We start from the raw sequence: 21,325 nt of genomic DNA on the forward strand, positions 1-21,325 counted from the left end.
ACTTCTCAAGCAATTGGGCTTATGAAACCTATTCAACGCTTGCGAAAATTTCTCCAGTAATAAGAGATCCTAGCAAAACTACAGTAATCAACAGCGTAGACTAAGTACACAAAACGACAGGACGATTTTTCCTCGCTACCTATATTATCAGTTTAGGTTGGGCATTATTTATTTATATATTGGCTTTCCACATAGGGAATATTTATAAGCCTTGATTTAAGAGGAAGCTTTAGCTCGGGGGTTCCTATCTAGTAGCACCCGATTTTTGGTTAGGTTGGAAAGGGGCTGTAGGCTACGGTCAAGCTGTTCTTAGGGCTAGCTTCTACCAGCAGCCTGCTTTATCTTTTTGATGCAAATAAAAAATTGTATTTATAAAAAAATTCTATATTCACATAGGAACTGAAAACTCGTATTTCTCTAAAATCGCTGCACCAAATTTGATGACGTTTGTGGTATTTAAAACAAAAAGTTAGTATCGTGTGACTGTTGAAAAGGAATTATTTATTAGTTAGCCCGGCGAATACTTAATAAAAATGCACGAAGATCGCAATATTTCACAAGATGGAACAGTAAACTTTATAACTCTTTCACTCAGCAATGAAAAAATGATACCACCATTCTGTAAACTGCAAAATAGTATATGTCAAGCGGACAACTTTGATTTATTATTTATATCTTACGTGAAAATGTTATCTTTACAAGGGTTTGGCAAAATTCCTGCTCATATATAGTCCTGTATTTCAGATAAAAGTGAATTACACATATTATAGTCACTTTAGGAGCTTTAATGGAGGTAGTTTACAGAATTGCGATATCTGTTTGTAATGCAGAGTTACGGGTTTGTAAACGTCGTGGTTCTATAGTGTTAAAACACCAATTTATGGCAATTTTTGTAATACCTCTGGAGCCATAAGTCAATATTCTGCTTGCTAAAGTCACTTGAATTTAGCTTTCAATCTCAAGTGCTACAAATTTCATACAAGGGCTAACTCTAATACAGCCTACTCAAATACATGTAAAACGCGGCAAATCTTTAGTTAAGCAACCACTTAAGCAATTTGAATAAATCTTGTTACACTTGAGAGAAAAAGCTAAATTCTAATGCCTGTAGGAAGCATAGCTTTGATTTCGGGCTTGTTATGTTTTACGCAATTTCCTGAAATTTATATGTTTAAAACTAAGCAAATGCAGATATCGCAGTTCTATAGATTACATCCTTTAGAGCATCCAAAACGAACCAGTTTTCTGCAATAGTTTACAGCTTACAGCAAAAGTAGTATTAGTCATCTATTAATGGGATATTTCAAAGGGTTGTATACTAAGTCAATTTTGTCTGTTTTATATGTATGAAGAGGTGCAGTTCCCACAATTTGGATCATTTTTCATTGCTGAGTTACAATGTTGTAAACGTGATAGTTTCTTTTTTTATTTTGGAAATTTTAATATTTTGTGTCAAAATATAACACGCTAAATTAAAAATATGTTTCTGCAGTCATTATATTCAACATTTACATTTATATGTCGCAAGCCTATACAAATTTGATGCGGTGGTAGCCGAGGAAAACGATTTTTCAGTTCCCATGTGTTATGACAATAACCCCCGAGTTAAAGCTTCCTGTATAGAGCTGTGTCTTTTGACAATACTACATTCGCCAATGCTAGTCGGTGACTGTAAGCAACAACAAGAGGAAGAGAAAGAAGAAAGATTCAAGGCCGGTTCTAGGTAGATGTGATCCCGTGCTGCTTACTGAAACAAAGGTGTCGTAATGATCTTTAAATTTATTTCAGCCAACGGCGTGATGAGAAAAAAAAACACCTTCCCCTTTTCGATCAGATTCATCGAAGAGTGCCATCACGAATCACAATTTGGAAAAGCTGTACGTAACCTAATTTCTTTTTCATAAATGTAATGTCCCGATATGTAACGTCTCTTGGGCTACATGTTGTACAAAATACAAAGAGTGACATTTTTTGCGCCTACATTTTACGTCACAAAATAGTTATTCGAAGGCAGCCTCGAAGGTCTATGGGACCACAATGTAACACCAGCTCTTTATATGGCATCTTCGATCTTTCTGTAGCACTGTAAAGCAAGTGAATCAATGTTACGTTTCGGACTCAGCATCAAGAAAGCATGCATGAGATAAGCGCCGCTGCTCGCCGTTCCGATAGTGATTTCTTGATTACCCACTCAGCATTGATGACGACATAGCTAAGGTACTGTAAGCCACAGTAAGAAGCTCAGCCTCAACCGACCTTGCAACAAAACAGCACAGAAGTCATACGTTTCTATATACTGCGACGTTCATATGGCGGTAAAATTTAAAGAGCAACTAAAATTCCTGACCATAATGCACTCGGCGATCTCGTGCTCGTCTGCAGAACACCATAGCCACTCAGCCATGAATGCGGGTGGCTTGAGCGGGCGTTCCGTCCTCCGCATTAAGCGAATCTAACACACGTGACTGACCTTATGGCCGGTGCTTGCACTTCCTCCAGAGCAACGTTGAGCAGCTTGGAGAACACTCGCGCCCAGGTATCGAAGGGTCTCGCCGAGCTCGCGTTTTCGAACTGGCTTCGGTTCAACGGCGGCTCGTCGTCTGCTCTGAAGAGTACGGTGAGCGTTTTGCTCACTTGGTCGTCCACCGTGGCGAACGCTACGAGCTCTGCTTCGCACGTGCTCCGTTGGTCGGTAAAGTGGCGGCACACCCGCCGCAACTTGTCGTCGTACGCCTGCATAGCCTTCCACTCGCCTCTCGTGTGGATCCAGTCCGGGATAACATCCCTGGGTTGCAGGGTGACGATGGCGTCGCTGAACTTGTCAACGGTGAACACCGGGTCGAAGCCTACTTGGAAGTGGCTGTAGACTATTGCGTCGAGGAAGAATCCATTGCTCTCATTAGAGGTTTCTTTCTCCTTTGCAGGCTACAATGACGAGGAAAATGACACATTCTTGTTACAGTAAGTCCGTATTTATTAAGACTTTAAATTCTAAAGGAGTACGCCCCAATGGCCATTATATTGTAACTATATCCGCATGGCGAAAACAATATATTGCAGCAGATCCAACGGGTTGGAGTCTATATACATCGAAGCTTAGTGTGAGTCTATAAAGAGTCGAAACACCAGTACACGCACGCACACATGCACGCATGTACGCACGTTAAGCGAAGTTGCTGACTACTGGCGAGTACTACGGACGCCTTGACCACATGATGGTTTCAGAGGCAGCATGCGCATACATACGTAGCGCCATTCGAATCCATTCTACCTTCAAGAAGCTTTTACTTCCTCATTACCGTGCAGTCGTTGATGCGCGAAGGCAAACTTTCTGGTTCTTTTTGTTTCTTTCCCCCGCACGACCTGCGCTGCCACTGCCGTGGATGCACGGAGGCGAGCGTCTTCAGGTGGTGCTACAAGCAACACAGCGACGCACGCAGCACGCGCAGCACCCTGCCCGGCATCTGGTCCTTACAGTAATGCCACCGTCTGTTGATGTTGGGTGAAGTCTCGCTTGCTGTAGTGAAGTATTCAGTCGGAACATCAGTGCGCAAGGGGGGTTTTCCTTGTACTATACCCGACGCCAACTATCTGTGGCAGCACAGCCAAAGATACGAGCACGCACTCTCCCGTGCCGAGTTTCTTCACTTTTTTACTACGCCAAGTACTGCCGACGTGTCGTTGGCGGTTTACAGGACCACGAAAACTAGACTTGTATACGAGAAATCCAGAAAACTAGGAACAGCAAGAAACGGAAATCCTTTCCGTAAGCAGCTTTTTATTCGTTGTTAAATCAATCTCGAACAAAAACATAGTGGCGCGGTTTGTTCCATGGTGCGTAGCTTCCAGTTGCTTACATTCGCGGACTACATGCAGATGGGCAGTAAAATATGCGTGCTTAAGCTTGGTAGCTTTCGCTGCGCTGCAACGGGAAGTTTTCACCCGGTATAGTCGTGTTCACACGTACATTCAATAAAGAGTTTTAGCTGACCGTGTATGGTTCGACGAGCTCCGACATGTCCGACCTGCCAACTCTCCCGATTTGTGTGGGAGATTCCTGAAGTCTGACCAATCATCCCAAAAACTGCTCAGACTCATCAGGGGAAGAACTGAGAAAATAAATAACGCTTGATGCAGCACAGTCGTATCACAATTGGCCTGATGCACTGGTCGATAGCTGAAGCCAGATTTAAATCTAAGCCATTTGTACGTAGAGAGTGAAAGCCTAATTATAGTCGCTTAAGATCAGGAGGCGTTGACGAGTGGGCGTAAGTCAAAGGCATGATCATCATCATCGGCCTATATTTATGTCCACTGCAGGAAGAAGGCCTCTCCCTGTGATCTCCAACACCCCTCCCTTGCGCTAGCTGATTCCAGGTTGCGCCTGCAAATTTCCTAACTTCATCACCCCACCTAGTTTTCTGCCTTCCTCGACTGCGCTTCCCTTCTCTTGGTATCCATTCTGTAACTCTAATGTTCCACCGGTTATCCATCCAACGCATTACATGGCCTGCCAAGCTCCATTTTTTCCCGTTTAATGTCAACTAGAATATCGGTTATCCCCGTTTGTTCTCTGATCCACACCGCTCTCTTCCCGTCTCCTTGCGTTAGGCTTAACATTTTTCGTTCTCTCACTCTTTGTGCGGTCATTAACTTGTTCTCGAGCGTCTTTGTTAACCTCAATGTTTCTGCCCCATATGTTAGTACCGGTAGAATGCAATGATTGTACAGTTTTCTTTTCAACGACAGTGGTAAGCTCCCAGTCAGGATTTGGCAATGCCTGCCGTATGCACTCCGACCCAATTTTATTCTTTTGTAAATTTCTTTCTCGTGATCAGGGTCCCCTGTGAGTAATTGACCTAGATAAACGTACCCTATTTTACAGACTCTAGAGGCTGACAGGCGATCCTGAATTCTTGTTCTCCTGCCAGGCTACTTAAGATTATCTTTGTCTTCTGCATGTTATTCTCCAACCCCACTCTTACACTTTCTCGGTTTTAATTCGTCCCCATTGTTGCTGAATAGGACAATGTCATCTGCAAACTGTCATAAGACAAACTATCATCTGTCATAGGACAATGTCATCTGCAATTCGCCGTTGATTCTCACTCCTAAGCCTTCGCAGTCTAAAAGCGTAAATACTTCTTCTAAGCATGCAATGAATAGCATTCTAGAGATTGTGTCCTTGCCTAAACCCTTTCTTCATAGGTACCTTTCTACTTTTCTTTTGGAGAACCAAGGTTGCTGTGCAATCCTTCTAGATATTTGCCGAAGATATTCACGTATGCCTCCTGTACTCCTTGATTCCGCAATGCCTCTATTATTGATGTTATCTTTACTTAATCAAATTCTTTTTCATAATCTATGAAAGCCATATAGAGAGATTGATTGTACTCTGCAGATTTCTCTATTACCTGAATGACGACATGGATATGATCCATAGCAGAATATCCCTTCCTGAAACCAGCCTGTTCTCACGGTTGGCTGAAGTCAAGTGTTGCCCTGATTCTATTCGAAATAATCTTGGCGAATATTTTATACAATGCTGAAAGCAAGCTGACGGGTCTATAATTCTTCAATTCTTTAACGTCTCCCTTCATACGGATGAGTATAATGCTGGCTTTCTTCCAGCTTTCTGGTACACTTGAAGTCGTGAGGCATTGCGTATGAAGGGCCGCGAGCTTTTCAAGCATATCTCCTCCATCTTTGATTAAATTGATTGTTATTGCATCTTCTCCGGCAGCTTTTCCTCTGGTCATGTCTTCCAAGTCCATTCTAACTTCATCGCTAATTATAAAAGGAGCCTCCGTATCATGTTCATCAATACTTCCAATGAAAGTAGTGCTCTGAGAACAGTACATGTCAGTATAGAATTTTTCCGCTGCTTTTATTATGTCATCGAAATTGCTGATGATAATGCCCTGCTTATCCTTCAGTGCATATATTTTGCCTTGTCCTGTGCCAAGTTTTCTTCTCACTGATTTCATGCTGCATCCATATTTTACTGCTTCCTCAATCTTTTCCACGTTATAATTTCGGATATCCCTTACTTTCGTCTTGTTGATCAGTTTCGACAGTTCAGCGAATTCTATCTGATCTCTCGAGTTTGATAATTTCATGTTTTGCTGTTTCCTTATTAGGTCCTTTGTTATTTGGGAGAACTTACCTACTGGTTGCCTTGGTACCTTACTTCCCACTTCAATTGCTGCTTCTGAGATCAGCTTCGTTACGGTTTCATTAATTACCTCTATGTTGTCTTCATCTTCCTGTTCTAAAAGCTGTATATTTGTTTGCGAGCACCAGCCTGAATTGGTCTGATTTTACCCTCAATGCGTCTAGGTTGACCTGTTTCTTTTTGACTAATTAGATTCTTTCTCTCTTCAAATTGAGAGAAATCCTAGACCCATGATCACTGCACTTTATCCTAGCTAGCACTTCTACATCCGGCACTATGCTGGGATCGGCAGACAGTATGAAATCTATTTCATTTCTTGTCTCTCAATTAGGGCTTTTCCAGGTCCACTTCCTGTTGCTGCGCGTACTGAAGGAGGTATTCATTATTCGGAGCCTATTCCTTTCCGCGAATTCTACCAACATCTCTCCTCTAGTGTTCCTAGAATCGATGCCGTAGTTGACAACTGCTTGCTCACCAACCTGCTTTTCCCCCAGTTTTGCATTGAAGTCGCCCATTACTACATTATACTGAGTTGCACCTTCCTCATTGCTAATTCAACATCTTCATAAAACTGTTCTATTTCTTCATCATCGTGACTGGAGGTTGGGGCATAGGCTTGTACTACCTTCATTCTATACCTCCTATTAAGCTTTATTATAACGACTGCTAGCCTCCCAATAATGCAGTAGAATTCATCAATGTTGCCAGCTATGTCCTTATGGACTAGAAATCCTACACCGAATTCTCTCTTATCTGGAAGGCCTCTGTAACAGGGGATGTGGCTGTTAGTCAGTACTGTATAAGCCTCACCAGTTCTAACTTTACTAAGGCCAATAATATACCAGGCAATACCTGATAATTCTTCAACTATCACTGCTGAACTAGCCTCACTCGATAGGGTGCGAGTGTTGAACGTTGCCAGGTTCAGTTTCTAGTGGCGGGCTGTTCGGACCCTGAGATTCTTCGCACCCTCTGCCGCGTCGCAGGTCTGACCGCCGCCTTGGTCTGGTGCTCCGCAGCCGATGGGGACTGAGGGCCATGGGTAAATTGTAGGAGTTATGAGGGAGGTAGTGGCCGAATACTGCACCAGGAAGGCTAATTGCTGTTCTGGTGAGTGAGTGACTTTGATCAAGCTTAGTGGGCCTTCATAATTTGGATGCACCTCGACTAGTGCAGCCCCACTAGCTCTCGGCGATATTTTTTGCCGGTTAAGGCGCCACTGCATGCCTGTAAATGTAATGGACAGGGAAAAAAAAGGCGAACAGAACACTACACGTCTATGCATACAACGCCAAAATCCTCGAAGAAGACCCTAAATCATTGGGAATTGAAATGTCATACGTTCGTAATCTACATCCGTTATTAGCGCACGCAATAGTGCCACTGAGAGCCTCGTTGACTTCACGGTTGCACTATCAGACTCGCTTTCAATTTGCGGTCAAAGCTCTTGCGTGCGACTCATGCATTAAAGAAACAAAAACAAAAAACTTCCGCAAATTACGAGTTCAAGACTACAATAGGATTCGCGCTTATTTATAAGTAGTTTCATGCATTAATGAAACTCAAATGCTGCCGTCGTCAAAATACACGTGCGAGACACGCACAGCCTTAGACATATCCTTACATAATACGTCGAAGAGAAAAGAAACCTCTAGAGTATACCATTAGCAAAAGCGATCCGCGCAGCCCGTCACGTGCGTCACAGTGAAGCTACATTATTACTTACAGCGCGAACAAATCAGAGACGGGCAAAGAACAGAGATGGAATATGAGGGACTTACGTCGTGCAATATCCGTGCCGTAAATATGAGATCATTCTAATGCATTGAATGGAACTGCAGCTTATTCACATCTGCTTAGCCACATCATGCTCTGAAGCTAACGCAAAGGGTAGGGGGCGAGGGGGGTATTCTGCAAGAGTCCACCTAGTGGACTGGCGAATTCGGCTGTCCGCGATTGGCTCCAGCTGCACGAGTGAGAAGGAGACTTGCTCCTTCTCACTCATGCAGGTGGAGCCAGTCGCCGATAACCGAAATGGCCAGTCCACTAGGTGGACCGTTACAGAGTACCCCTCCAGAATGCAGCAGATGGGCTCGCGATCGTCACCTGTGGCCAAGTCAGACCGCCTTGCGCCAAGAGGTTGCGGAACTCTCCGCTATCATCGCGGCGTCGCTGCGCCACGGCCTCGCAGCTCTGGTAGAGCAGCGCGGCCTTCTGGCGCAGTGTCTGAGGTCCCCCGTCGGTGGCGACGACGACGGCGCGTGCCGTGGCAGCCAGTGATGCCACGTACTCGTCCCGGTGTGCCTGCCTCATGGACACGTTGTGCTGCGAGTCCCAAGTGGAGCACACGAAGCGGTAGAAGTTGTCGCACGGATCAATCGTCGTGCTGATGCTGCTGCGGATGAGGCGGCTGAACTCGGCGCAGCCACCCGTCTCGCAGATGGAGTAGAACTTGGTCGGTATCACCGGGAACGGGAACATCACCTGAGAGACAGGTCCATGGCATAAATGCCTTGTGATAAGTTGCGTCGATTTCAGAGTGACTGCATAACCTACATTCTTCCATGCTAGAACTGAGGGCAGGCGCCGCAGTTAACATCAATTCACCCGTTATGTTTTACCAGCGGAGCTGTTCAAGCTCTCGGTTAGGCCGCGTAATGCAACAAAAACTGTGGACCGATCCTGGAGGTCGTGCAGAAAGGGTCTATGCGCAAGGGCACACACTCCTGCGAACTAGCGAAGCTGTTTAAGCTCGAGGATGGTCCGTCGAGTGTACGCCGCAAAACCTCCGCCTGGCGATGACGTCACCATGCGTCGCCTAGCAACGCTTCTGCCCTGCTGCGCCCACCGCGCCGAGCCTCGCCACAGCTGCGTGAGCCCTACCGTCATCGCCACGCCGCATCGCGTCGCGTTACCTTTGCCGAGCCAAGACGTCACTGTGCCCTGCGGAGTGATTGCCGCGGCTGTGCAGACGTGGAGCTAAGCCATGACGTCACTACGCCGACCCATGGGATCTATAGCTCCACGTCGCCGCCACGGCGACACAAAAGCCCCGCCGTCTCGGCACCGAGCACATCACCGCAAAGAACGTCACTCCCGTAGAAGGAAGGAAGGAAGCGCGGCGCGACAACTACCGCGCCGCTACTCGATAGCCAGTGAGATGACTTCGGTGCTATCCCGAGCATCGCGCCGCCGAAGCGGCGGCGAAACGTCGGTGATTCGCAGAAGATCCGGAGTTACGAGCCTGCGAAACTGAGCAACAGCGCTTGAGCGTCCAGAAGCCTCCAGATACTTTAATGACCCAGTGTTCGTTGCTCCTTGCGCTGTAGATGATTCCGGCGTGATCTTGCGAAAAACGTGTCCGAGTCTCCAAGCATAACCTCGCAAAAACTTTGCCGAACCGAGATAAAGCTAGATGGGGTCGCCAGCTTCGCTGTCTGCCCAGTCTTCGCACCACTAGTGTGAAGCTGCACTAATTTTTTAAGCATACGTTCTGCTTTGCAATCAACGAAACACGCGGCATTAATAATAATAAACACGCGGCATGTCGATAATAAGCTACAGGAAATATTTCCAGCGTCCCTGAGAGCGCTTTTTAACACCCTTTACGAGATCATCGTTCTCACTTTCTGAGAAAGCAGGTAAACTACAGCGCGCCAAGCCTTGTGGAAGGCCTCGTTACCGTTTTTGTACGCAGACATAAACACTTTGCATAATTATGCTGGGCGTGCGCACGTAACAACACTATACAAACGAAATTACAGTGGTGCAAGCGTCAAGATTTTATTAGAAAACTTGTCTTTTTGTGAGATTGCCTTAAAAAACTAACAATAATTAAGGTGTCGCAAATTTGATGTTCGTTAACTACGTATAGTTAACGAAATCAACGTATCTTAGTGTCTTCTCCCGTGGCGCGCAAAATTAACGTTCGTTAAGATTTCACAATTTCAATTTTTCTTCAATATACATAGTTAAGCAAAGGCGAAAAATGCGTGAGTGCTCTCGGATCTCATCGGATGTTCTCGCAGTAGAGCGGCGAAGACTTTCAGCGGACTGGCTCCAAACTGGATCTTTTGCCATCGTGGAGGCAGTGTCCCGTGCCAGCTTAGCTGTTGCGAGATTTTCATGCGTAGTGCAGCAGAGAGACACCATAGCCTACACTCACTCCCGGCAGTGTCCATATAGGGAAAGAATAACCGACGCCTTCCGGTGCGCGCAGTGTCACTCAGGCCCCAGTTGTGACTAATGCGATGGAAATAAAAAATTTGTCGCAGTTTCACCTGAAAGGCGAAGCATCAATTGCGATAGCAAATTTGTAGAGAGCTATACGGAGTAATGATAGTAGCTTTATCAGCTGTATAAACTTGGACATGCAGCAGCACCGGCAGCACGCAGAACTGTTGTCGACGCCGTCGGCGTTTTGCCCGCGTTCGCACAAAATGCGTGCGGCGTTGGTGAGTGTTGCCGGAGCCTCTGATATAAATAGGCACTTGGTGCCACAGCTAAACGTCGCCTCCCTTCCCTCCCCCTCCCTCCCACGGTCTTTCGTGCGTCAAAAGAAGGCGCGTTTGCTCTACATATATGGTGATTATAAAGGAGGAAAGAGACGCCTACTTCTGCAGCACTTAAGGGAGCACTGGCAGAGAACGCGCGTTTGTTCTCCGCCGTGCGTTCACTCCCCGTGAAAGCGCGCGTCCCTCGCGCCCTTTCACTCGCACATACAGCGTTCGGCGGCGCGCGGCGGCGATTTCATCTCCATTGACGTCATACGGAACCTCACGGCGACGGCGACGACGACGGCGACGACGACGGCAGAAATCTGCTGTGGAGTGTCCATATAATTGCTATCGCAATAAAATAAAGGGAATGCTATGTACCAGAGAGTGTATGCATCGGAGGGTAGATGATAGCTGTCACATTACAGACACGTTATGGATGTTGGATGTGTCCCCTATTGCTGTCGCAGTAAAGTTATCTCCTACGTTCAACTGGCCCGCAAAAGAAACACAAAATTTACACGAACCCTGTAGAGAAGGATCATGAGTATGAGGAATATGATGCCTCCGCTGAAGCCGTACGCCGGGTACTTCCAGGTGTCCCACGTGGTAGGCTTGCGTCGGCCAGAAGCGGCCTTGGAAGGCTCGGGCTTGGCGGGTGGTGCAGCTTTCGACGCGCTCGCAGTAGCCGACGGTGGCTTGCAAGGAGCTGCGTCAGCCCCTTCGCCATTCTCCTTTTTAGTTGGCGCCTTCGCCGAAATCCTCGTCGCGTTGTCGTGCTTAGAGGATTGGGGATGTCTGCGCGAGTGGTGCGACTGGTCTGCGGTGTTCCCCCACCCGGCTGAACTCGAGACCGACCTCTTCGAACCACGTCTCAAAGGCAACTTCCCGGTCTCACCTGGAGTACAAAGGTAGCGAAATAAAACCGACCTTACACTCTGTTTTGAAATATTCTGCTAGTTTTGTTGAAGCTGCGTATGGGAGATGCTACACGGCGCAGGGGCACCGGTATTCGTCTGAACGCCCCCTCACGTCTGCCTCACGTCTGCCTTTTTGCAGACGTGGAGTAGCACACATTGGCGAAGGAAAGTACTGTAACAACAAAACTGTGCAGATTTTGTGTACAGTTCAAGAGTAGTTTACTCGAGGACTATTCCGCGTTCACCTGAATTTGCGAGTACTCCGGAGAAAGGCGCTTACCGTTCATCGAAGAACGAACGACAAGCGCTACTTTCAACTTTTTTTAGACAATGTTAGAAAGCAATGCGCATACGCCGTTTTATTTATTAATTGAGGCTTATTCGCGTGGTCGGCTTTGCCGTTCGACTGGGGAGGCCTCTTTCCTTTTCTCTTCTTTTATTTCCTTTACCCCTTCCCTGTGCTGTGATGTTGATGTGTCCTCATAATGAGAGAAGACCGTTAGGGCGCTCCACTTTTCACTTCAGTTTGCTTCTTCAAAAGTCCCTTACTGCTTATTAATTGCTTCTCCAGTGACATCTCCCAGAACTGCCATTCGGTAAGCTGTATGAATAAATCTTAGCCGTCTCCTTAAACAGATCGTTTCATGATATGTGCGCGAACACTAACGCCAAGGTTTTCTTTCTGCGGTCATCCAATGGTATCCTATTGGTACGTAGAGCAGTTTGTCTACGTAAAGAGGAACAGAATAACTCGTGAGACCAAATATGCAGCAAGGGAGAAAAGTATGTTCGTCATGTGTTATGCACACGAACATCCCGCGTTCTAAATTTTCTTGAGTTAATGTTACATTTTTACACTGCACACCGTTCAGTGCCTTGTGGTCAGACATCGAAAATCTCCTACACGCAGAAGTTCAGCAATCACGCATATAGACAGTCAAACTGCGCGACCGCAATCTGAGGTTTTGGCGTATCGCTGAGCCCCGGCATGGCTATGCAGAGGGAAAGCGGCCTTGCGGAGAGCAGAGTAGAGGAGGGCGAATAGGTAGAGGCATGAATGGGAGAAGTGTACGTGGAGATCTGAGCCGGATGGAAGCCGGATGGTCTAAGCCCGATGATCTAAGCCGGATGGAACTCTACCAGCAATGCACTAAAAATAGCTGCTGCCCGACCCACATGGTGCGAATTTCTTGCGAAATACCCGCGAACGGCCGCGCGCGTTGTACGGCGGCTGTTCGTCGTCGATCAAGGCAGGCTAGATATGTTCGCAGGCGGTAAAACGCTCGCCGGAAGCGGCGCATGACGGTTGTCAGCGCGGACAAATCAGGGAGCGGTCGCGTCCAACTTCCTGCCGCCGCAATTGAATCGGCTAGCCAGCCAAAGAGCCTAGAGCGAACATGGGCGACAAAAGCTGCGCGCGTCGCGTACAACGATCGACTGATCACAGCTGTCCAGGCGCGACCAATATGGTTCAGTTAGAGTGTACCAGATTGGGAGAGTTGGTCCAACCAAGGCTCCCCGCTAAGGATTTTTTTTTATTGAAAGTTGATGGCGCCACAATCGTTTTCTTCCGAATGAGCGGCCCCGCGCGCCGGCCTACGCTTGGCACGTCGGAGACCCTACCGCTGCTGCGTGGAGCTTTTACAGGCGGATACTCGGTGGCGGCAACATTGGTGTTATTCCTCACGGATCTTTTGTAAATAAAATAAAAAAAAACAGCGGCGGAAAGAATGCAAACGACGCAACAACGACGGCGCATCGAGCAGACGACAGCTACTCAGCCCGTGAGCTCGCCTCAGCCAATGAGCGCTGCCGAAACAGCCGGAGCCAATGTTTATTGGCCAGACATTAAGAATAAGGCGACGGCAGCGCCGCCACAATTTGCATGTTCTTGCTTCACCCTCAGTGCTTGCCAAGGCGTCCGATGGGCCCACTCCCGCAATCTAGTACACTCTAGTTCAGTTGCCGATAAAAAACTATTTTTTCACTGCATTTTACTGGGAATGGGATCACGCTGTTTCTAGCAACACTGAAATCGTGGCGGCGGAGGCCGCCAGTATTTCGCCGCATGTGGGTGCAGCACGGCGGCTGGCGTTCCGCTGCGCTGGTGCGGGCCGCGCGAAGTTCGCCGTGAAAGTTCGCTCCATGTGGGCCGGGCTTAACACGCATTTACGAGGTATGCGTTTGTGAGCTGCACTATTGCTTCTGCGCTTGTCGATGTGCTCTGCCTGTACATAAATATGGAGCGCTATAACGTAAAAAGACTCCAAACTGTTTTATTGCGATATCAATTATATGGACACTTCAACCGGATTTGTGCCGTCGCCGTCGCCGTGAGGTTCCCTATAGATAAAATCTTCTCCGCGCGCCGTATGCCCGAGCGGAAGCGTGCGGGGACGCGCGCTATCACGGAGAGCGAACGCACTCAATTTCCCACGCGCAAGCAAGGAAGCGGGAAGCCAGCGCCGGAGGGAGCGGGGGGGGGGGGGGGGGGGGACGCATTTCTACTCTGCCAACAACCGCGCTCGTCGCTCGCTCGCACCGTCGCTTATCTCCACACGGCTCTGACCTTTATGCGCCGTGCATTCCCCGCTCAGTTTCCGTTGAAGCGATAGACCGCACGTACATGTACCTTCGCCCGTTGCTGCGGCGTATGCTTGCTGCCAGCGTTTTGACAGTCGTTGTCTGCAGTCATTCAGTGTGATCTATTCGTGTTTCTTTGTGCGCGCTCACACCACGCTTGTTCATTCAGTTAGTAATAGTCGGGCCACATTTTCCAACGCATGCTACACATGCAATGCTGCCCGGATCGACAGTGCAGCGCTACAGGTGTGTCCCTTCGCACGCGCTGCCCACGGGAAGCGCTTCTCATCAACACCACCGTTTCACACGCGCTTTCTCGTGGTCACCGAGTCTCTCTTCATGTCGGTCTACTTACGCCGCAGCACACCTGCTTACTTAATCAGCTCATGTTTACTACAATCTATATTGCTACCAAAGCCGCTCACCTTACTTCGTATGACATTGCTGCTTAGGGCGAAACTGTGACATTTGTCTGTGACAAACTGTGACAACTCCTGACGTCAAATTTACGTAACCACCGACGCCCCCGCAGAGCGCTGTCTGAACAACCCAATAAAACACTCTCCTCGTTTATAGGAGATCACCTTTGTTCACTTTCAGAACCAATAACATTGTCTACACTCAGCGGTTTTTCATATCTAATTGGCTGACAAGAGGCGAGGAACACGCTCTAGTGGAGAGGGTTTCAATGGGGCCGAGCCAGTGCAGTGAAAATAGATAACCGCATGAAGAAGGTGGTGCCGGCTTCTCCGATTGGTCCGCTTCGCCTTACTTAGCTTGCGGTGGCTGGTCGAAAATCGCGGCGGCATGCAACGGAAGGATAAGAATGCCGCTAAAACAGATTATCATCAAGGAAGAGCTGGCAGAGCGATGTCGCATGCATGCCGAAAGGGCTCGATAACGCTTTACTGCCACGCAAAAAGGTTTATCATGCGCAAATAAATACATGCTCACCAGCAGGTGCGAGTAGCGAGGGCCTGAGCGATCGGCGGGCAGCCATCTTCTATTACTTTCGGAACGGGGTAGTCTGTGGCTATTCAGAAAAATTTTCAGTTTTGTTCGGCCTATTAATGCATTTTTTTTCGCGTACATGTCACTTTGACGTGGTGAGTTTTCGCGGTTTTGTGAGGTCACGTGACAGACAGGCGAAGTGGGCGTAGCCAGAAGGCATTGGACCAATTACAGAGGGCTAATGGTGAAAAGGCGTCAAATCAGGAATGATTATTTTTATTTTGTGCAGTTTAATCATGCATAATCAGTCTGTACACGTTATATCAGATGGAGAGCTATCGCGGTTTTCGTGACGTCGCGTGACAGACAGGCGAAGTTGGGAGTGTCCTGAAAATGTTTTGACCAATCGTGGAGGCTGATTGCAGAAATTGGAATCAAAACAGTTTGGAAACATTTTACGTTATAGCGCCCATGGTGTCTATACATGCTGCCGTTCTTACGTGTGCTGCCTTGATGATCAGCTCTAGAACATTACTCCTTATGATCAGCTTCTACGACTGAGGATGTGGCTGCACTAACGAATAGTACGTGCTTCTACGGAACAAAGCAACCATGAAGCTAATGTCGCTTTATGGAGTAAGCACGGTCGAGTGCCTACTTTACAAAGTACAGTGGCATGGTCTCTTCGCAAATTGTCACAAGTAGTTCTCAAGGCCGATTTCCATATACAGGAAGTTTTATTAACGCCATCACACACGTGGCTCTCTTTACGCTGCCACCTTCCGCGAAAGCTCAGTGGCTATGGTGCTGCGCGGCTAGCTAAGATGGAGGTCGTTGGTTCGACCCTAGCAGCGGTGGCGGTCATTCTGATGCGAGCGCAATGGAGATCGATGCACTCGCATACCGTGTATTGGGCGCCTTTTTACGAACCCCAGATGTTGAAAATTATTGCCGAGCCCCACACTACGGCCTGCCTCATAACCACATCGTACGTTCGGCGCGTAAGAATCACAGAATTTAATTTTGATTTTATTGTTCTAATCATAACACAGCGGGAATACAAAGCTGCCTAAACATAATAAGTAGAGACTGTTACAGAAATTTCAATAGTCGTAGCCGCCCTTTGACACTGTACTCTCAATGCCAAAACGAAACGTAAACTAGACGCAAAAGTCCGTTGCGAGCTGCGTGGTAGTGTACTAGCCACACATTATGGAGGTTTGGGCTATCATTCCCAGTACTGGCTAGCTAAGGTCTAAGGAGATACGCAGCGCGTCCCCTCTCCGCAAAGCACGCTATAGGGAGCGCTGACTGCAGCCTTGGTATCAACGAAAGGTGTTTCATTCCTTGTTATGTCCTAAAGGCGCGTACAACACCGGGATTACGACGCGGCAGTCGCCGACTACGGGTGAAGATGAATGCTCCCGAGAAGTCCGCTCAGCCAAGCAGGCTCTTCCGAGCATGGTTCGCCACACAAAGGCGGGTCGTCTTGGTCAAAAGGATGCGGGACCAAGCGGGCCCGCACGTCCGACAGCCAAAAGCACCGAAGCTGAATCTACCAGGCCAAGGCGCTCGCGTACATCGGATGCTGAAGGAGAGATGCCGAAGAGAGGGCGAGAGGAGCCCGCTCCTTGGGCACTGTTCGTACGCGCGGCGCACAGCATAACGTGAGCCGCGCAGGCTACAGTAGGCTCCACGTCGCGGCGGCGTTAGCGGCCGCAGGGAATATACGCTATCCGAAATAAAACTGGATAGGCGTGTCCCTGCAAATCGCAGGGGTCAATGGCTCAAGTCACGCGTGGACCACAGAGGGTGATCCAAGTGATCCCCACAACATATACGGGCGTGTGTCCTATATCGTTGTATTTGGAAAATCGGAATACAACGGGTAATACTACTAGCCGAGGGTGAAATCGCCCGGCTTGTTTCCCGATTCATTCGATGCAATTAAGAGTGCCATCCGTCGCACGACCTGTTTTACCAAAAAAGACTGCAACCAACAGTTCTCCAACAGGTTCTTAGTTCTTTAATTATATGGCGCTTGTCTTGGTCCGTGTTTTTATGCGTGCGATTTCATTTGCGGCAGTATTCCAAAAAATATGTGGCCAAATATAGCACGACATGTCACACTTCCAATAAGTTCTCTTCGTGGTAAGGCGTCGGATCGGACGCAGGGGCAACTCACGGCATGCAGTCATATACGGACACCGAAGCAATTAAGGATAAAAATTTACTAAGTGTTTCGCTTTATGTGAAATTGGCTACGCTACGTAGATCAAGAAATCCGTTTTTTTTTTCAACATGACAGAAACTCGTTGTTTTAATAACTGTGTAGTGTACGATGCACCTCAAGAAATGTGGGACTGTTTGAAGGCACAAGTTCTGTGTGTGATGAGAAAGCGATGAGACATGTTTTATCGGAAAAACGAAAGTGTTATCCGCTAGATGAAATCAGGAGCCAGAAGTCTGGTTCCCGAGCAATCCAGGATAAAACATTCTGACTACTATCAAGAGTTGCCAATTTGCTGATTTTCAAAGCATATTTCTTTTATCTGGTATGCATGTCTGGAGTTACGCTCACTTATTAAGCTTCGTCCTACTATTTTACTATTTTATAACTCTGTGCAATTACTACGAGCTAATATATATGTAGTATATCACTATATACAATATATGCTTATATACTCGCTTTATTTTCTTGTACACTGACTGCTGTGCTGTCATAAAGGACCTTCAGGCACTTTCAAGCTGTTTGCAACAGCTTTTTCGATTGAAGGATCCCCAACGAATTGTATGACTTGTTGGAAATGAAGTTCTCATATTCATTCCGCGTCTTGGATACTCACCCAGAGAATGGTGACTTAGTTTTCGACTGTTGCTCCCGGGACCGACATTGCTTGCAGAACGCCGATCTGCGAAATTCCTCCGAGCCCAGGGCTTCGAGTTTTCTCCGGTATTTGCTGCGCAATTAAATGAAAAAAAAAGTTGGAATTAAGCCTTTCGCTCCCTGCGCTAACAGAAAACACGATGATCCTAATTCCAACGATTGGGCCAAAGAAAAGCATTGGCCATAAAAGACGCCAGCGTAGAGGGATCCGCATACTACACGCGGTTCATTATTCTGCAATAAATTCTCGGGGCACGAGCTTCCTTTACATTCCACAACTATCATAATAAATCTGATGCGGATGGTAATCGCACTAGCAACTGCGGGCTCTGCAGAAGAAAACAATCGCCACAGAGCCACCTCGGCGGGTTACATCACGGGGAAGAACCCACAAGAGCCTGCCGAAAGCTCTTGTGCGCAAAATTTGCGACCGTACAGCCTCTAAGTAAATAGGCGTGCCTGCCATCGACGGGCGTTAGCCATACTGATTTTGCTGTAGACGTTGTACTCATCGGCATTCTGTGCAGCGTATCACCAGCACCAAACCGCGTATAAAAAACCTCAGAACGCTACAAAGACCTTGCCCGAGGGCACGGTTGAGAGCGTTGCAATACGATAGCGCATGAGGGCAGTCACGTGGTTGTATTTAATATGTTGCAGGCTTTGTGTAAACGCCGAAAAAAATCACCACGCAGCATGTACGTTGTCACAGAAAAATTCGATCGTTCGTTTATGAATCCCCTCTACACCGTAACGAAAAGCAGTTTGCCCTAAAGTGAATATTAAAATTTTGCATAATTCATATTAGTGAAATAACTAATTAGGTGGAATATAAGAAAATCTCAGGATCGCCACTTGATCGTAAACCATATCTCGTTGGGTTCATTCAGCTGAGGTTAACCACTACATTTAAATCCTTGGTTCCAGTTACGTCAAACACCCTAAAGCAGCCACCGAAACAAGTTGTTCCTTTTTTATTGCATTTACCATGTACTTAAGATTATAAACCTAAGAGCATGAGTGGCCACATTTTATGCATGAATGGCCTCAGTTTCCCTATCGGGATATCTCCCACACTGCTTTGATGTAGCTTGAAAATAAGATTCAGAAGCCCAAACTAAAACACACGTACAGCATAAACATTCTGCCCGTATAAGATACTCAACGTGCATCCCTGACTATCTACTCACGAATAAACATCTGAGTTCATCCGCGCATCAATGGGTCTCTTCGCGAGACGCCCTTCCTCATCAGTACTTTATCGCTTTTCTCCTTAAGGATTATGTTAGCTGCTGATTCATTGTAGATATGTCCTCCAAAATTCAGTATGCTTTCTCACTCCTTGAAAGCGCAATGACACCATTATTGCTGTTACCGCTATTTGGTAGACCGCATTTACGTAATCTATGAAAGCCATACAGGTATGAAGATCGAGGGACTATATTTCACAGACTTCCCAAGTGTGGAAATTTTAACATGATTATGATGCAGTGTTGAATGTACCTTTCCAAAACAAGCCTGTCGTCGTGGTTGTTTGACGTAAAGTGTTTCCCACACTCTGCTCGAAAGTGCATTACTGAATAATTCTTATAATACGGAGAGCAAGCCAATGGGCTCATGATCCAGCAGTCCTTTAGCGGCACCCATCGTATGGCTGAATAAGTTGACATTCCTTCAACCATTTGGTGCAGTTGCTGTGGTTTTGCACAGCACGTAAACGGTCGCAAGCATTAAGAGTACAATTCCCCCCCCCCCCCCCATCACTTAGCAGATCGACGGCTATTTCATATTTTACTGCAGATTTTCTTCCAGGCATATCTTGTTAAGGCCTTTTGGAACGCATACCATACTACACACACTACCAAAATTTTATTGCGATAGCAATTATATGGACACTCAAAAGCAGATTTCTGCCGTCGTCGTCGCCGTCGCCGTGAGGTTCCGTATGACGTCAATGGAGATGAAATCGTCGCCGCGCGCCGAACGCTGTATGTGCGAGTGAAAGGGCGCGAGGGGCGCGCGCTTTCACGGGGAGTGAACGCACGGCGGAGAACAAACGCGCGTTCTGCGCCGTGCTCGCTTAAGGGCTGCAGAAGTAGGCGTCTCTTTTATTGCGATAGCAATTATATGGACACTCAAAAGCAGATTTCTGCCGTCGGCGTCGCCGTCGCCGTCGCCGTCGCCGTCGCCGTGAGGTTCTGTATGACGTCATTTGGAGATGAAATCGTCGCTGCGCGCCGAACGCTGTATGTGCGAGTGAAAGGGCGCGAGGGGCGCGTCTTTCACGGGGAGTGAACGCACGGCGGAGAACAAACGCGCGTTCTGCGCCGTGCTCGCTTAAGGGCTGCAGAAGTAGGCGTCTCTTTTCTCCTTTACAATCACCATATATGTAGAGCAAACGCGCCTTCTTCGGACGCGCGAGAGGCCGTGGGGGAGGGGGAGGGAAGGGAGGCGACGTTTAGCTGCGGCACCAAGTGCCTATTTATATCAGAGGCTCCAGCAACAGTCACCAACGCCGCACGCATTTTGAGCTAACGCGGGCAAAACGCCGATGGCGTCGACAACAGTTCTGCGTGTTGTTGCTACCAAAGCCGCTCACCTTACTTCGTTTCCTCCTTTACAATCACCATGTGTAGAGCAAACGCGCCTTCTTCCGACGCGCGAGAGGACGTGGGGGAGGGGGGTAGGGGGAGGGAAGTGAGGCGACGTTTAGCTGCGGAACCAAGTGCCCATTTATATCAGAGGCTCCGGCAACAGTCACCAACGCCGCACGCATTTTGAGCGAACGCGGGCAAAACGCCGACGGCGTCGACAACAGTTCTGCGTGTTGCCGGTGCTGCTGCATGTCCAAGTTTATACAGCTGATAAAGCTAATATCATTACTCCGTATAGCTCTCTACAAATTTGCTGTCGCAATTGATGCTTCGCCTTTCAGGTGAAACTGCGACAACTTTTATTTGTGCAACTACGTCAAGCCGTGCTTGCGGGTATACGTTAGACACTGGACAGTTGAGTATACTCATCCTCTGGGCCCACATTGAATTAAAACATTTGCTAATAACATTGTCACGCTTACCATTGCCTATACGTTTTATCCTCTGGCAAACTGGATGTATGTCTTGCTGATTTGTCCTCGATCGTTCTTGACTGCTCTCTGAAACTTTCCAATGTTTGTAATTTCAAATGTGATTTACGTTTCTATTGTTATTCAGTTCTGACTTATCAACCAATTTCACCTGGTCTCAGAGATTCAAGATTATCACGCCCTGACTTCTATTATATCACGTGTGGCTTGGGAGAGATTGCCTGTTGT

The 21,325-nt window shown here is 47.5% G+C and overlaps 1 protein-coding gene across 1 annotated transcript in view; it reads right to left on the bottom strand.

Annotated features, from left to right (window-relative positions):
* The window catches only part of LOC119448877 (phosphate-regulating neutral endopeptidase PHEX-like), a 19,500-nt gene extending 2,185 nt beyond the window's left edge, over window positions 1-17,315 (bottom strand). The window contains exons 1-4 of the mRNA XM_049666540.1: window positions 17,311-17,315; window positions 11,199-11,469; window positions 8,282-8,659; window positions 2,471-2,925 (exon numbers count right to left, since the gene is read on the bottom strand). Coding sequence (XP_049522497.1) covers window positions 2,471-2,925; window positions 8,282-8,659; window positions 11,199-11,469; window positions 17,311-17,315 — 1,109 coding nt within the window. The remainder of the gene's footprint in view (window positions 1-2,470; window positions 2,926-8,281; window positions 8,660-11,198; window positions 11,470-17,310) is intronic.
* Between the last annotated feature and the right edge of the window lie 4,010 nt (window positions 17,316-21,325).

This window comes from Dermacentor silvarum, chromosome 4 (genome assembly GCF_013339745.2).
Source record: "Dermacentor silvarum isolate Dsil-2018 chromosome 4, BIME_Dsil_1.4, whole genome shotgun sequence".
In the NCBI taxonomy this organism is placed as follows: domain Eukaryota; kingdom Metazoa; phylum Arthropoda; class Arachnida; order Ixodida; family Ixodidae; genus Dermacentor; species Dermacentor silvarum.